At 40.3% G+C, this 13,428-nt stretch overlaps 1 protein-coding gene across 1 annotated transcript in view; it reads left to right on the top strand.

Annotated features, from left to right (window-relative positions):
- The first annotated feature begins 642 nt into the window (after positions 1–642).
- Positions 643–13,428, top strand: part of MUC2 (mucin 2, oligomeric mucus/gel-forming) — a 77,401-nt gene continuing 64,615 nt past the window's right edge. Inside the window, exons 1-10 of the mRNA XM_048484569.1 lie at positions 643–712; positions 1,527–1,788; positions 3,727–3,841; positions 5,275–5,365; positions 6,657–6,766; positions 7,475–7,688; positions 9,040–9,165; positions 9,944–10,061; positions 12,286–12,424; positions 13,109–13,219. Of these exons, the coding sequence (XP_048340526.1) occupies positions 643–712; positions 1,527–1,788; positions 3,727–3,841; positions 5,275–5,365; positions 6,657–6,766; positions 7,475–7,688; positions 9,040–9,165; positions 9,944–10,061; positions 12,286–12,424; positions 13,109–13,219 (1,356 nt within the window). The remainder of the gene's footprint in view (positions 713–1,526; positions 1,789–3,726; positions 3,842–5,274; positions 5,366–6,656; positions 6,767–7,474; positions 7,689–9,039; positions 9,166–9,943; positions 10,062–12,285; positions 12,425–13,108; positions 13,220–13,428) is intronic.

The raw sequence follows: 13,428 nt of genomic DNA on the forward strand, positions 1-13,428 counted from the left end.
TTATTTTGTGGCATGGTGGAGGTATTTTTGAGAGGGTACCTCTCGATTCGATTTCGAATACCTTTAATGGCATATAGAGGGTACCTCTCCTTTTGCCCACTTGGATGCATAGAACTACTTCAGTTTTTTGGCTTCCAGCTACCAGCATTATTAAGTGAAGTTCCTCAGTTCTTTACTCCCATCCAGGCTACAGATATACATGCATACACACAAACACACACAAACACAGAGGGGGAATCAATCTTTAAAAAAATCTTAGGTCTTCAGAGAAAGTAAATTGTCATAACTATTTTGAAAGAGATGTTGAATGAATCATGTTATATTTACATTAAGAAATTCCTACTACTTTCTTCAACTAACACACTGCAATTGTGTGTGACCATAGGACTATGCATTCTTTGGTAGGAATAAAATATAGAAGGGCAATAAAAAACTTGCATAAGAACTGAATAATTATCACCTGGGTTATAGGTATTGTCATAAAAAAAATCAGCTGTTTACTTATCTTTGCAAACATTATACCCATCTGATCCCTCCTTCTCCTCATCTTCCATCTCCTCCCCTGTGATGGCATGAACTGCGTAAATTGGCATTATATAAAGGAAAGGTTTAGAACAGCTTCAGTTCCCTATCTTTGCCACCATGGGATTAAGGCTACCCAGCCTTTTGATATTATGGCTGGCCCTCTGTTATGCAAGTGACATTAAAAGAGGTAAGAATTGGAAAGAGCTGTTAGGGGAAGCCTAAGGAGCATTGGCTGTTGCAGTGCTGTCGGAGGTCCATTGCAGTGCATAATCAGTGCAAACATTTAATTGTTCAGCTAATTACTTTTGGAGATATGGTGTATTCTGCATGGGGTGCATTGGGCAGTCTTGCTTTCTGCTTCTGATTTATAATAAGGTGGTTGTTGTGAATAGTTATGCTATCATGTGTTGAGATATTTATGGCAGGTTGGGGAAAGAAAAGAGGATGTATTAGTTTAGCTTGATGTATTAGTTTAGCTTGTTGATCCTTTCAGTCCAGAATTTTTTATTATGAATTCATTATTAATTATCCAGTACGGATGACATATAAGTGGGCCAGGACTTTCTTTCTCTTTCTCCTGTGGAACAATAAGTGAACCTCCCATTTTCTGAAGAACGTTTGGTAGAGGGTACATTTTCCCCCCTCTGTGAGTGGTTTACCTTGGAATACTGCAAGAATGTTACATGGTCTGTATTCAGGGGTTTAATAAATGGAAACCATACACTTTTTTCAGTTGTGACATTACTGAGAAGGGCATCAACCATCCTCCCAAGTATGCCTGTTTTTCATTGCTTTATAGCAAAGATTTTGCTGCATTTGCAATCCTGGTCTGCAATGCATGTTGCCTGCAATCCTATAGTCCATATCTAGAACAATGAACATTTGAAATAGGTGTTTGACACTGTTCTCCAGATTTTATAGCTTATTAGTACTTCATTTTATAAGCACTGATGCCCTGTTTCACTCAGTGGTTATTTTGTCCTCATTCTTCATCATTTCAGGAAGAAAGCCTAATCACGGCCACTATGTCTGCAGTACCTGGGGGAACAACCACTTCAAAACTTTTGATGGTGATTTCTACCAGTTTCCTGGCCTCTGTAATTACAACTTTGCTTCTGACTGCCAGGAGTCTTATAAGGAGTTCTCTGTCCACATCCAGCGTGAACTGAATGATAGAAGGCCTAATATCCAGAATATTCTAATCACTATCAAAGATGTTGCAATCTCCCTCACTGGCAAGATGGTTGTGGTGGATGGGCAAATGTAAGTTTTTATTGTTTTAGCATTATTGATTTTCTGAACCATGCAAAATCCATGAGTTCTTCCTGGGGTTTTTCACTTTTGGGGTGACAGTTCATAAGGTTCATTGCTTTTGTTGAGCAGTTTTATTTTTGCTAAGATGAACCATTATCAAGACTATGTTACAGAAATAATAGCTTAGCAAAGGCCTCCACACAAGCCAGTGGCCTGACTGAAATTTCCGATTAGGTCTGTTTTACATCCAAGCTCACCACTGGATTCCATCTCCATTGTTGCCATTGGTGTCTTTCTGAGTCTACAACCAATCAAAGAGCCCTTTTGCACATGCAGGATAATGCACTTTCACTCCACTTTCACAATTGTTTGGAAGTGGATTTTGTCATTCTACACAGTAAAATCCAGCTACAAAGTGGATTGAAAGTGGATTGAAAGTGCACTATTCTTCATGCATGGAAGGGGCCTAAGAGTTTCTGGTGCTTAGGTCTAGGCCCAGATCCTACTCTTCCTTCCTCCTTCTTTCACTCCAGTCTTCAGATACGGTTAGGGCATTTACCATTTGCTTGGACACAACCCCTGTTCATGCAGGGCATTAAGCAAAGAGAGAGGAAGCATTCAACAGTAATGCTAACATCAGGGGAAAGTGGCCCATTTAGTCACTGGATGGTCTGGTTTTGACTGATCCTTTTCAGCTGAAGTTGTTTTTTCCATTTTCTAGCACAGCTGACATAAGTTACACGTGCACTCACACACCATACACATTTCTTCTTGGTAAGTAATTTGCAGTGTGGAGTGGGTTATGGTGTTTGAAATCCATGCCAACTGTTAAGTAATTGCTCCTTTTTACAGTGAATGTTAATGTTTTCCTTTTCCTGTAATATGACCTCTTCCCTTATTGTCAGGTTGATTATGTACTCTGCAGCTTCCAGTTTTTAACTTGAACTTATATTATGGTTTGGACAAACAGTCTTTGGAAACTGGTTACCTCAATTTTACTTTGTATCTGGTCTGTAAATGTACTATCTGGATTTTATATTTTATATCTGATATTTTCTGGTCTTTGACCGAAATAAAATATTGATTGATTGATTGATTGATTGATACTCTGCAGCAAAAATTCAAATGTGAATAAAATATACAGTAAGATCTTGCTCTGGAAATATGGCTCAGTCTGCATAGAGAAAACGTGGTATAAAGGGATCTATGATTAAAATGTAAAGATGTTCTGGGAATTGCTTTGCCAAGCGTTAATTTTCTTACAACCACATTCATTTTAAGGAGTGTGGGTTTAAGGACACAAAAGCAGTATTCCATATTTAGCAAACAGTCCTCCATCTAAGCATAATGCTAGTATTGGTAGACATAAAACTATTATATAGCTGCAGAGGTGAATTCAGATGCTAGACTCCAGATTTTCTTTATTTGGATTGTGTGTGCATTTGTGTGTGATTGCCCTTTTTCTGTTGCTATGGAAAGCTTCCATTGGTTTTTTGTTAGTCATGATGGTACAATATGTACCTTCAGTAAGTAAATAAGGTAGGGAGGAGAAAGGATGAAGGCTAGGTATCTTGGACTTAATTAATGTTAGCAAGCAATAACAACACTGCTAGATCTAAAATATGGCATGTAGTAACATTTCAGATGGTAATAAAGCTGCCTCTTTTATTCACAAGTGAAATTTTAAAAAATTGTTACCTGGATGAACTTTCGAATTTGAAAAACTGAGAGCATCCTGACTCTTACAGATTACCAATAATAATCAGCTTTGTTTGGAATATTTGTATTTACACTAGAAACAATGTCATCTTCATGAATAAATTTTTATCTTGCATACTGAAGAGCAGCTGTTGGGGGTGAAAGCTATGCAATAGGTGGAGAATGAAGATAAATCTTCCCCTGCTGTGGAGTCTAACAAAAAACTTTGTGTGACTTCCTCTTCTGCAGAGCAAAGACACCGTACTATAGTTCTGGTGTCCTGGTTGAAAAAAATGATATGTACTTCAAGGTCTATGCCAGAGTGGGTCTGATTCTAATGTGGAATGGCAATGATGCTGTGATGGTATGTATGCCTCTTAGATTCTATTTTAATACATCAGTATGGGCTTTATCACTTGGACCCGACATACTTAAAAGACCAATTACTTCCATGTTTCTCATTATACTGATCAAGATGGATCATGAGCATCCTCTTGAGTGCACCTCTACACAGCAAGGGAAAGTGAGCAAATATTCTCAGTGGTTGTTACGTAACTGAGGGACTGAGTAGCAGAAGTTGAGCTTGAGCCAATTCCAGATGAAGTTTAAAAGCTTTATGTGGCTTTCAGTTGGGTAGTTAGGAATACATTATCACTAAAGTTTGAACTAATTACAGTTCAAAGGCCTTTTCCACATGCACATCTTACCAGAGATTTTCCCAGTGGTCAGACCCTGTGTCTTGGAAACATTTTCTGTGAGATCATTTTGCACACTCAAGGAAAACTGGCTCAGAAATAGATTGAAAAAAATGCAATAAAAGTGCTTGGAAAAACAAGGAAGGAGAAATGTTATCAGAATCAAATTGAGCTTAAAAAAACCACATCGAGATTTTATAGGGAAAAATGTAGCATTTGACAGTAAAATTTATTGTGCAACTTGTGCAAAAAATTTATTGTGCAACTTGTGCAAAAAAGGCCTCGGGGTTGCTTTGTACTATATCCTGGAAACTTTAATTCCAAGTCCTTCACCAAATAAGCCTGTCCCTCTCAAAAAGTTAATGAAGTTAAATATTTTCAGTATTTCAAGTCCATTTGTTTCATGACACTTTCATTACAAAATTTGTTTTTCAGCTAAGTCTTTAAAAACAGAAAGCCCATAGCTCAGTGAAGATGGATGTATAAGTTTCCACAATCCCTAATGCAGCCCCCGGAATCTCCAGTTAAAAGATCTTAGTGTCTCACCATGCACTACATTTTACTCACATTCTCTTTCATCTTCCCTTGGTTTACACAGTCATATGTCTGTTACTAGCTCCATTCTGGGAATTTAATTTCCAGGTATGCAGACGCGTAGCAGCAATGGGGACATCTACAGGGTGGCTTGTCCCAGGTACCGCCATTGTCGTCATGTGCTGGGAGTGGGGGCGGAGTGTGTTGGGGAAGGACAGGGGCAGGAGGGGTGCATGGGCAGCTCATGCCCTTGGCTCAGTTCCCCCTCACTTCATCACTGAAGGTATGCATAGGTCTGATTTGGATTGGGTCTGTGAAGCATAAAGATTGGTGCTTAAGCATTCCAGCCACCCTATTTTTCCAACCTGAAATAGCCAGTCCATGTGCACTGATGATATACTTCTAAGATTCTGCTACAGGGCAGTATCTCACTAGAGTACCATTGCTAATCTGAGCAGCATATACTGGATTGAATGGAATGATCATGAGACTCGATATAAAGCAGCTTCATATCCCTCTTTGCTGTCACATCTGAGATGCTCTTTCTCTTTTTGGTTCTTCAATGTAGCTTGAGCTTGATCCCAAGTTTAATAATAAGACATGTGGTCTTTGTGGAGATTACAATGGCCAGCCAATCTACAATGAATTTATCTCCAATGGTGAGTTGAACAGCAGTACAGAGATCTGACATGCAGGATACCAAATACAGAAATGGCCATCAAACATTGGCCCATTCCACACAAGTCCCTGAAAGCTTTTTCAAAACGTTTGCAAAACATTTTCAATCCCCCCCCCCGGCATTTGTTCCCCCTCAAAACGATTCCGGCCCACTAATTTCTCCTTGTTCCATTGAGTTTTTTTAAACCCTGTGGATCTGATGCTTTGAAGCTTCAAATTCTTATGCTGCAATTATTCAGGGGTCGTGTCTTTGCAATTGTCTGAAAATATTTTATTTTGGTTGTGTGGAATGGACCATTGGTATACAGTACTTGGCTGTTGTAATGGATGCAGAATTTTTATAAAATATATAGCCCTAAGAAATTGATCTACATTAAACCTATATTAACAAAATATTCTTTGTTTTGAAGAGTCTCTAAAGAAACCAGTCTTCTATTTCCATGATCAGACTGGCTCAAGAGCAGACATGACAGTCCCCTCTCATATGTCCCTATGTGCCAGTTAAGGTCCTCAGACTGCCACCTGTTAGTTCTACCTCCACTTAAGGTAGTCTGCCTTGCATCAGTCAGAGCCAGGCCTTTTCATATTAACTCCCACTTTGTGGAACTGACTCCCTGAGGAGGTGAGAAAAGATCTGCTATTAAAAATCTTCAGGTGGCACTGCCAGGCTGTTTTATCTGCCAGGAAATTTTTTTGGGAAAGGGTATGTGGCCTGAAGTTTTATACTATTGGTAATGTTGTAACTGTGACTTGTAAGTTGCCTTGAGCTGTGAGAAAAGGTAGGATATAAATAATATTTAAATAAACCAATAGAATAATGTTTAAAGGAATTCTTCTGATAAAATATCATAGGCTCATGAAGAAATTAATCCATACGTATGGACTGAAATCTTAGAAAAATTCAAAATTTGTCATTTTAATACATAAAAGTGGGATTACTTTAAAGCTTGAAAAGGGCTAAATAATGCACAATAAATGAATGTACCCTATAATTGTGAATTATGATTCTAATTCTTGCTAGTGACTAAAAAAATAGGATGGTGTGTTTTCAAGTTAATTGGAAAAAACAGCATGCAGTTTTTCAATAGTCCTCAGAATCTACCTTATATAGATAATATAAAGCATAAGTTTACTGACCTGTGTACTGTAGCAGATTCTTTTTTCAATGTAATTGTGGGAATTCAGACAATTAAAAGCAACAGAGGATCATTTTCATTCAAGTTCTTATTTGTTTAAATATACTTTTGCTGTATTGTTCACTCTTTCTTGCAGGCTTAAATTACAATCCAATCACATTTGGAAATCTACAGAAGATTAATAAGCCGAATGTAGTATGTGACGATCCTGATGAGACACAAACTATTGATCATTGCAACCAGCATGTAAGTCGTTAAAAGCTGCATGGACCCCTGATCTATGCGCACATAAAGTATAGTATATCAATCTCTTTTGTAGGTTAATAAGTATGAGTGCAATGTGAGCTTTGCAATGTTCACAATTAATGCTTTGAAAAGAAGATCAAGAAGAGCTTCCTTTGTGTGAACTAAAGACTTTGCTCAACTTCCTGAATCTTTTCCCTGTGCCGTGTGAATTTGGGGGAAGGGAGGAAAGCAAGCACATTTTGCATAAGCACTAAGTAAATACAACCTAGACTCTGAAGACCACCATGGTATAGCGCCTTTACTAGAATGGCGAGGACTAGAACTCAGGTTGTTGGACTTAATGTACATTAGAGACAGTTTGAGTCTGAGAGTGCAATATTATTCCACAACTACAGTCCAAATGCTATGAACACATGTCAAGAACAAATTTCCCAATGTCAGATGCTTAATCTTAAAGGCCTAAAACCATACATACCTGATGTCATTCAAAAGTGAATCCTCCGAAAAGGTACTACTGGGTGCTGGGTGCTGATCAATGGGTGCTGAGGTCAATATCTTAGATTCATTGTCTCAGAAGTTTAAACCCACTATGTGCATAAACTATTTTAACTATTAATGTTTGTTACTGTTGCTTTTAGAAGCCACTTGGGAAAAGGTAACACAAGATGTTTAGGAGATCTGTTAACCCATACTTCCTTTACTATCTAGCGGGATGAGTGTGAGGCACTGCTGACTGCTCCTGCTTTTGCGGACTGCACGTCCCGCCTGAATCTGGAACAATATATTCAAGCTTGCATGCAGGACAGATGTGCTTGCCGCCACTCTGAGGACTTCTGCCTCTGTAGCACTATCTCAGAGTACTCACGTCAGTGCTCTCATTCCGGTGGCAAGCCTCAGAACTGGAGGACATCACAGTTTTGTCGTAAGTATTGTCTTGATTTCTGCCAAGTTAACTGGATCATATGAAATGCATTTACCACCCAAGGAGGGGAGGAAGCACTCTGAGGGTGCAGAAGGATACACAGAAAACCCCAATGTGTAGATTAAATTTGGCCACAGTCATTTTATTGGTGTGCTGGCAAAAGGAAGCAGAGACGCAGCATAGGGGACGGATCCGACACTAAGCAGCACGTCTGCTGTCCCCCAGTGACCACTGGGCAGCACATATGCTGTCCCCCCAGTAATAACTTTCCCAACCCAATGCTTGAAGGAAAACACCAACGCCTGGAGCAGCAAGATAGTGGGAGCCAACTGGGCGCTGACCTCTGGATGAACTCACCTTGCTGCCAGGAGGTGTATGCCACCAGCAGCCCCCATCAGGATATGTGGTTCACAGGCTCACTCCACCCCTCAGACTTCTTATAAAGGCCCCAACCAAATGGGGAGGGCCAGCACGCAGGCTCCTCCTCCCCTGAACAGATCAGTCCCCATGCACAACTCCCCAGGCTGTGACAGATTAAATGCAAATAACAACAACAATCACTGTAACCAGAATGCCAACAGCAAAAAAACCTCAGACCCACGAGGGAGGGAGGACGGGAGAAGCCATTGTTGCTTGGGCGAGAAGAAGCACAGGATGGCCTCCTCCAGGCCCATCACTCGCTCACACTGGCAGCTGGGCAGCCCAGCCTGACGCTGGGCTGGATGCCGGCACTGAACCTGGCCCTCTCCCTGCCTCATCTCTGGTCAGCAATGGTGGCCAAGGTAAATCTCAGCCGCTTTTTATCAAACACCATGAGAGGAAGTCCTGGGATCTGCACCTTTAGCAAGAAATAGGAGTTTTTCCATGACAGTGTGCTGTAACATTTGGAATAATGTTTTCTGCTTGAGAAGCAAAAAAGCAGCTGAAAATATGATTCAGGAAAGTTATGTGATTAACTCCCATGCAATTAAAGAGTTATAAGTTCATTTGTCGTTCTTTGGGTTTTTATCCTGATTATAAATGTTAGAAAAAGTTCCATTTCCCCCCCCAATATAAGTCTGAGTTTTCCCCCTCTCCATCAAACACAATTCAAATCATATACTTTTGACATTTATTCATACCTTTCCAAAAATGCTTTTATTTTCATTGAAAAACAGTTAATTCAACATTTTAAGAAATCGGTTGTCCACAAAAAAGGAATGGTCTTTAATTCTCTGTTAAATAATGTTTTATAAGGTTTAGTACATATTCCTCACTAATGTAGTTACCTTATTTTTCCACTGATTAATATGTGTCCTTGGAAAGCAGAATTTGCTTCTAACTACATCTTGCTTCCCTTTCATTATTTTAGCTATGACTTGTCATGGAAATATGGTCTATATGGAAAGTGGCTCACCCTGTATGGACTCCTGTTCACATCTGGAGATCAGCAGTCTATGTGAAGAGCACTATATGGATGGATGCTTTTGCCCTGAAGGTATAGTGCATATATTATTATTATTATTATTATTATTATTATTATTATTATTATTATTATTATTATTATTATTATTGTTGTTGTTGTTGTTGTTGTTGTTGTTGTTGTTGTTGTTGTTGTTGTTGTTGTTGTTAACGTTTATATACCGCCCTCCCCCAAAGGGCTCAGGGTGGTGAACATAGAATATACAAGCAGAGTACAAATAAAATCAGACAATTAAATTATGACTCTGCACATTTTAAAAATAAACCCCTTAAAACGCAGTGTATTAATTATACAGCACAGTAACATAATAACTCAACAGATGGCGTCTCGCGACTAAACCCCCTAAGAGGGGGGGATGGTAGGGTCCACTGATGTTATAGAGGGGGGGGCAATCAGCGGCCGGTCTCCCCAAAAGCCCGGTGGAACAGCTTGGTCTTACAAGCCCTGCGGAACTCACTAAGGTCCCACAGGGCCCGAGCAGCTGGTACATATATGGTACATACTTCAGCACTGTACCATTGGATGTAAAGATGTATTTGAAACGTAAACTCCTCCCTCCCCTCTCTTACATGCCACCCCTCCCTCCCTTTGCTAGGGTGGGTGGGCCATGTCCAAATGCCGGGGGCCTTCCCCTCCCTTGCATGCCACCCCTTACTTCCTCCCTCCCCTTCCCTTGCTTGCATCCCTTGTCAAATGGGTGGCCGTGATTTAATTAGTAGCTTTCATTGTAACTTTGCTGGTTTTAAGCTCTGGTTACCTTGAGTTAAGGAGTATTCTTGGTTTTGTTTTGCAGGTACAGTGTATGATGATATTACTGGCAAAGGCTGTGTGACAACAAACCAATGTTACTGCAAGCTGCATGGGAAGAGATATTCCCCAGGACAAACTATTACTAATGAGTGTGAACAGTGGTAAGTAATTCAACTCCCTACGTGAGTTGAGATTTTGTAAGAGTAATTTTGGAAAGACCCTTAGAATTGCCACCTTTATTGTCAAACTGAGAATCTTAAAAGATAACATAAGTATCTTCTCAGTTAGTTCCTTCACATCCACTATTTAATGAAATTTTATATTTCAGCAGATAATACTAATTAACCAGACATGACTTAAGGTAGGAAAATTTTCCCCCAAATCCCCAGTTAGCCCAACATTTGTTTATTTATTTAAAATAGTTATACACTTTTAAGATGATGCAAGCCCTCAGGGACACAACCATACATAAACATTCCCCACCCCAAAGAGTGAAAAACAATGAAAATAACCAGATCAGCCTAAAAACTGAGCAAAGAAAATGGCAGGGAGGAAAATCAATGAGAAAAAAAATAACAGCAGCTTTGGTTTTGACTTGATGCCAAAATACTTTCAAGGAATATGTGAGGCAGGCTTGCCGGTTTCCATGGTTTTGATGCCACTATTGAGGAAGTTTTATGAACATAATTGTCCTTCATTATCTAGTCATCCTCCTAAATAGCCAAATGTGTCTTCCACACAGATTATCTGCCCAGAGTAGAGTCCTCTTTGGAAGTGTTTTTTTTTCCTGGTTCCCTACAGCATCACTGAGCACTCATGCTCTTCTAGTGTTTCTCTGGCTTTCCACAATCTTTCTCATACTTGCTTTTCTCCAGAGTTTTGGGAAAGATTGTCCTAAAGCCTGGGTGACATTTCTGTGGTTGGAAAAATTCAAATTTTCTGACCCACGTGGCAGCTATTTTCTCTAATCCTGTCTCAGCATGGCTTCTAATTGGCTTTGAAGATTTGATTGGATGTGCAGATTTTTAAAAAAATGTTGAGTTTATAGCAGCTTCTAGTACAGCACAAGGATCTACACCAGTGGTTCTCAACCTTCCTAATGCTGCGACCCTTTAATACAGTTCCTCATGTTGTGGTGACCCCCAACCCTAACATTTATGCATTTTGCAGATGGAGAACACTGATGCAGAGAATCTTAGACGACCCCTGTGAAAGGGTCGTTCGACCCCCAGAGGGGTCCTGACTCCCAGGTTGAGAACCATTGATCTTCACTGAATTACAGAAGTTAAGCTGTGGCAGTCATTTTGTGGCTGATTCCATCTCCTACAGCAGCCATTTTGTTGCTGTACCATGACATGTCCGATTTCCAAAAGTTCCTGTGGACTCCAAAAGTTTGGGGAGCCCTGCCCTAGTCCCTTTTAGAGATATAAGGAAAGTAGTATATGTTTGAAAGAGAAAGAGCAAGAGACTCACCTAAAAAAATAAAAGTGCAAAAGTTCAGAGAAACTGCTCCACTTATAAAATAATTTTAGTGCAAATATATATTTTTTCAAAATTGCAAAAGGCATGGTGGCCAATGGAGGTTGTGTGGACAGTCTGGAGGATTAGAGCAGAGACACTGTGGGGAACCCTGCCACGTGGAAGCCCCACTTTTGCTGTGCTTTATCTGCAACCATACCAGCAATGGGGGAAACAGGGCCCTGTCAGTGTAAGAGTTAGCAATCTTATTGTTTAGGAAAATAAACAAACAAACAATATTTCTACCTTGATTTGAGTCTAGTAGCACCTTTGAGGCCAACAAGATTTTGGGGAATAAGCTTTCAAGAGTCAAAACTCCTTTAATCAAAACAGGGGTGGAGCGAGGGAGAACTGTGCCTGGGGTGTGCACGCGCTCTGTGCCCCTGCCGCAGTGCTGCCTGCCCCCACACCAGAACACCCCCAGAATGCCACGCCAGACCCCCGCCCTGCCCCGGCCACGCCTCTGCCCTGGGATGCGCCCTGTGGGTGCTATGCTACTGCATCAGAAGAGAGCTTTGACTCTCACAAGCTTATACCCCCTCCAGATTTTGTTGGTCTCTTAAGGTGCTAAAGGATTTAAATTTAGCTGTTCTTCTGCAGACTAACTTGGCTACATCTGAAACTATCTTTCTGCCTTCTGCATGATATCCTTCTTGAAAGTTTCTTGAAGAAAAGGAATTGTTTGTAGCGTACTGTTGACAATTTCATGGCTACCTGAAAATAGAATAATTCCTAAGCATGAAGTCATTAGACGGGAAAGCACTAGACGTATTCCCAATGTATCTCTGGATGCAAGCATAATCAATACAATTTCCCATCTTGAAAACCCTGAGCTCACCTTCAATTCCTTGTTTTCTTCATTCACAGCACCTGCCAGTCAGGCAGGTGGATATGCCAGGAGTTACTCTGCCCTGCTACATGTGCACTGGAAGGAGGAAGTCACATTACCACCTTTGATGGAAAGAAATACACCTTCCATGGAGATTGTTACTATGTGCTGACCAAGGCAAGTTCTTAAGACATTTCTTCTCTGATAGAAAGGAATGTGGCAGTGTATTTTTAAGGCAGGGGAACACAGAGACTATCTAGCTCTAGATAGCAGAGTGCTCAAAATGAATAGTTCCAGCTACCTTATCACCCATTGCTCTTTTGATTTGAATAATTCATGTAGCTTCTGAAAAAGTCTCTGGAAAAGCTAGAAAGTTAAAGCCTTTGAATTTTCTTTATTCTAATTCATACCTGATCAATTGGCTAATTTTCTGGCTAGCCAGACTCTGTAGCTATTGGCCTATTGTAGAGACAGCAGACTTGCAGCATCCTGAGTATGAACTGCTATGCCTGAGGGGTTAACCGCATTTTTCTTTATTTCACTTGTGTTTTCCGGTAGTCCCTACAGCCTGACAGCAGTTGTGGGAAACTGCTGGTTAAAAACAAAAGAAAAGAAAGCTTAAGTGGGTTCAGAACATCCCTGTGGGGAGGAGTAAATAAGGGTTCTTGCGTCCTCCCTCAAGCAGTTTTTAAATATAAAAACTGTGCAGAAAGAGTTATTTCATTTATTTTGCTGCTCCATGTGTGGTATCATAAGCAAAGATTTATATGATTTTGTGTTGGTGGTATTTCATTTCAGTCTTTCTATACAAAGAAAAAGCTTAAGGAGCAATGAGTAACATTTGTTTTTCTCTAATTGCAGGGCAGTAAAAATGACTCCCATGTCCTCTTGGGAGAGCTGGGTCCCTGTGGTTCTACAGGCAAACAGACATGTCTAAAAACAGTAGTTCTCTTATTAGACCACAAACAAAATGTAAGTCTGGCTTTAGATCATTACAAGCAGGGAGCATCTTATTCTCCCTCCCCTGCTATTTTTTATTTCTCTTCTCTGAAAACCCCCATGGCCTCTCCCCCTGCCCTGATTCCTTCCCTGCCACTCATCAGCCAACCTGCCTTTATCTGCCCCCTTATCTTCACCTTTCACTCCTTCCATTCCTCCTGACAACATCTTTCTGGGAAAAC

Source organism: Sphaerodactylus townsendi, linkage group LG02 (assembly GCF_021028975.2).
Source record: "Sphaerodactylus townsendi isolate TG3544 linkage group LG02, MPM_Stown_v2.3, whole genome shotgun sequence".
NCBI classification, from domain to species: Eukaryota; Metazoa; Chordata; class Lepidosauria; order Squamata; family Sphaerodactylidae; genus Sphaerodactylus; species Sphaerodactylus townsendi.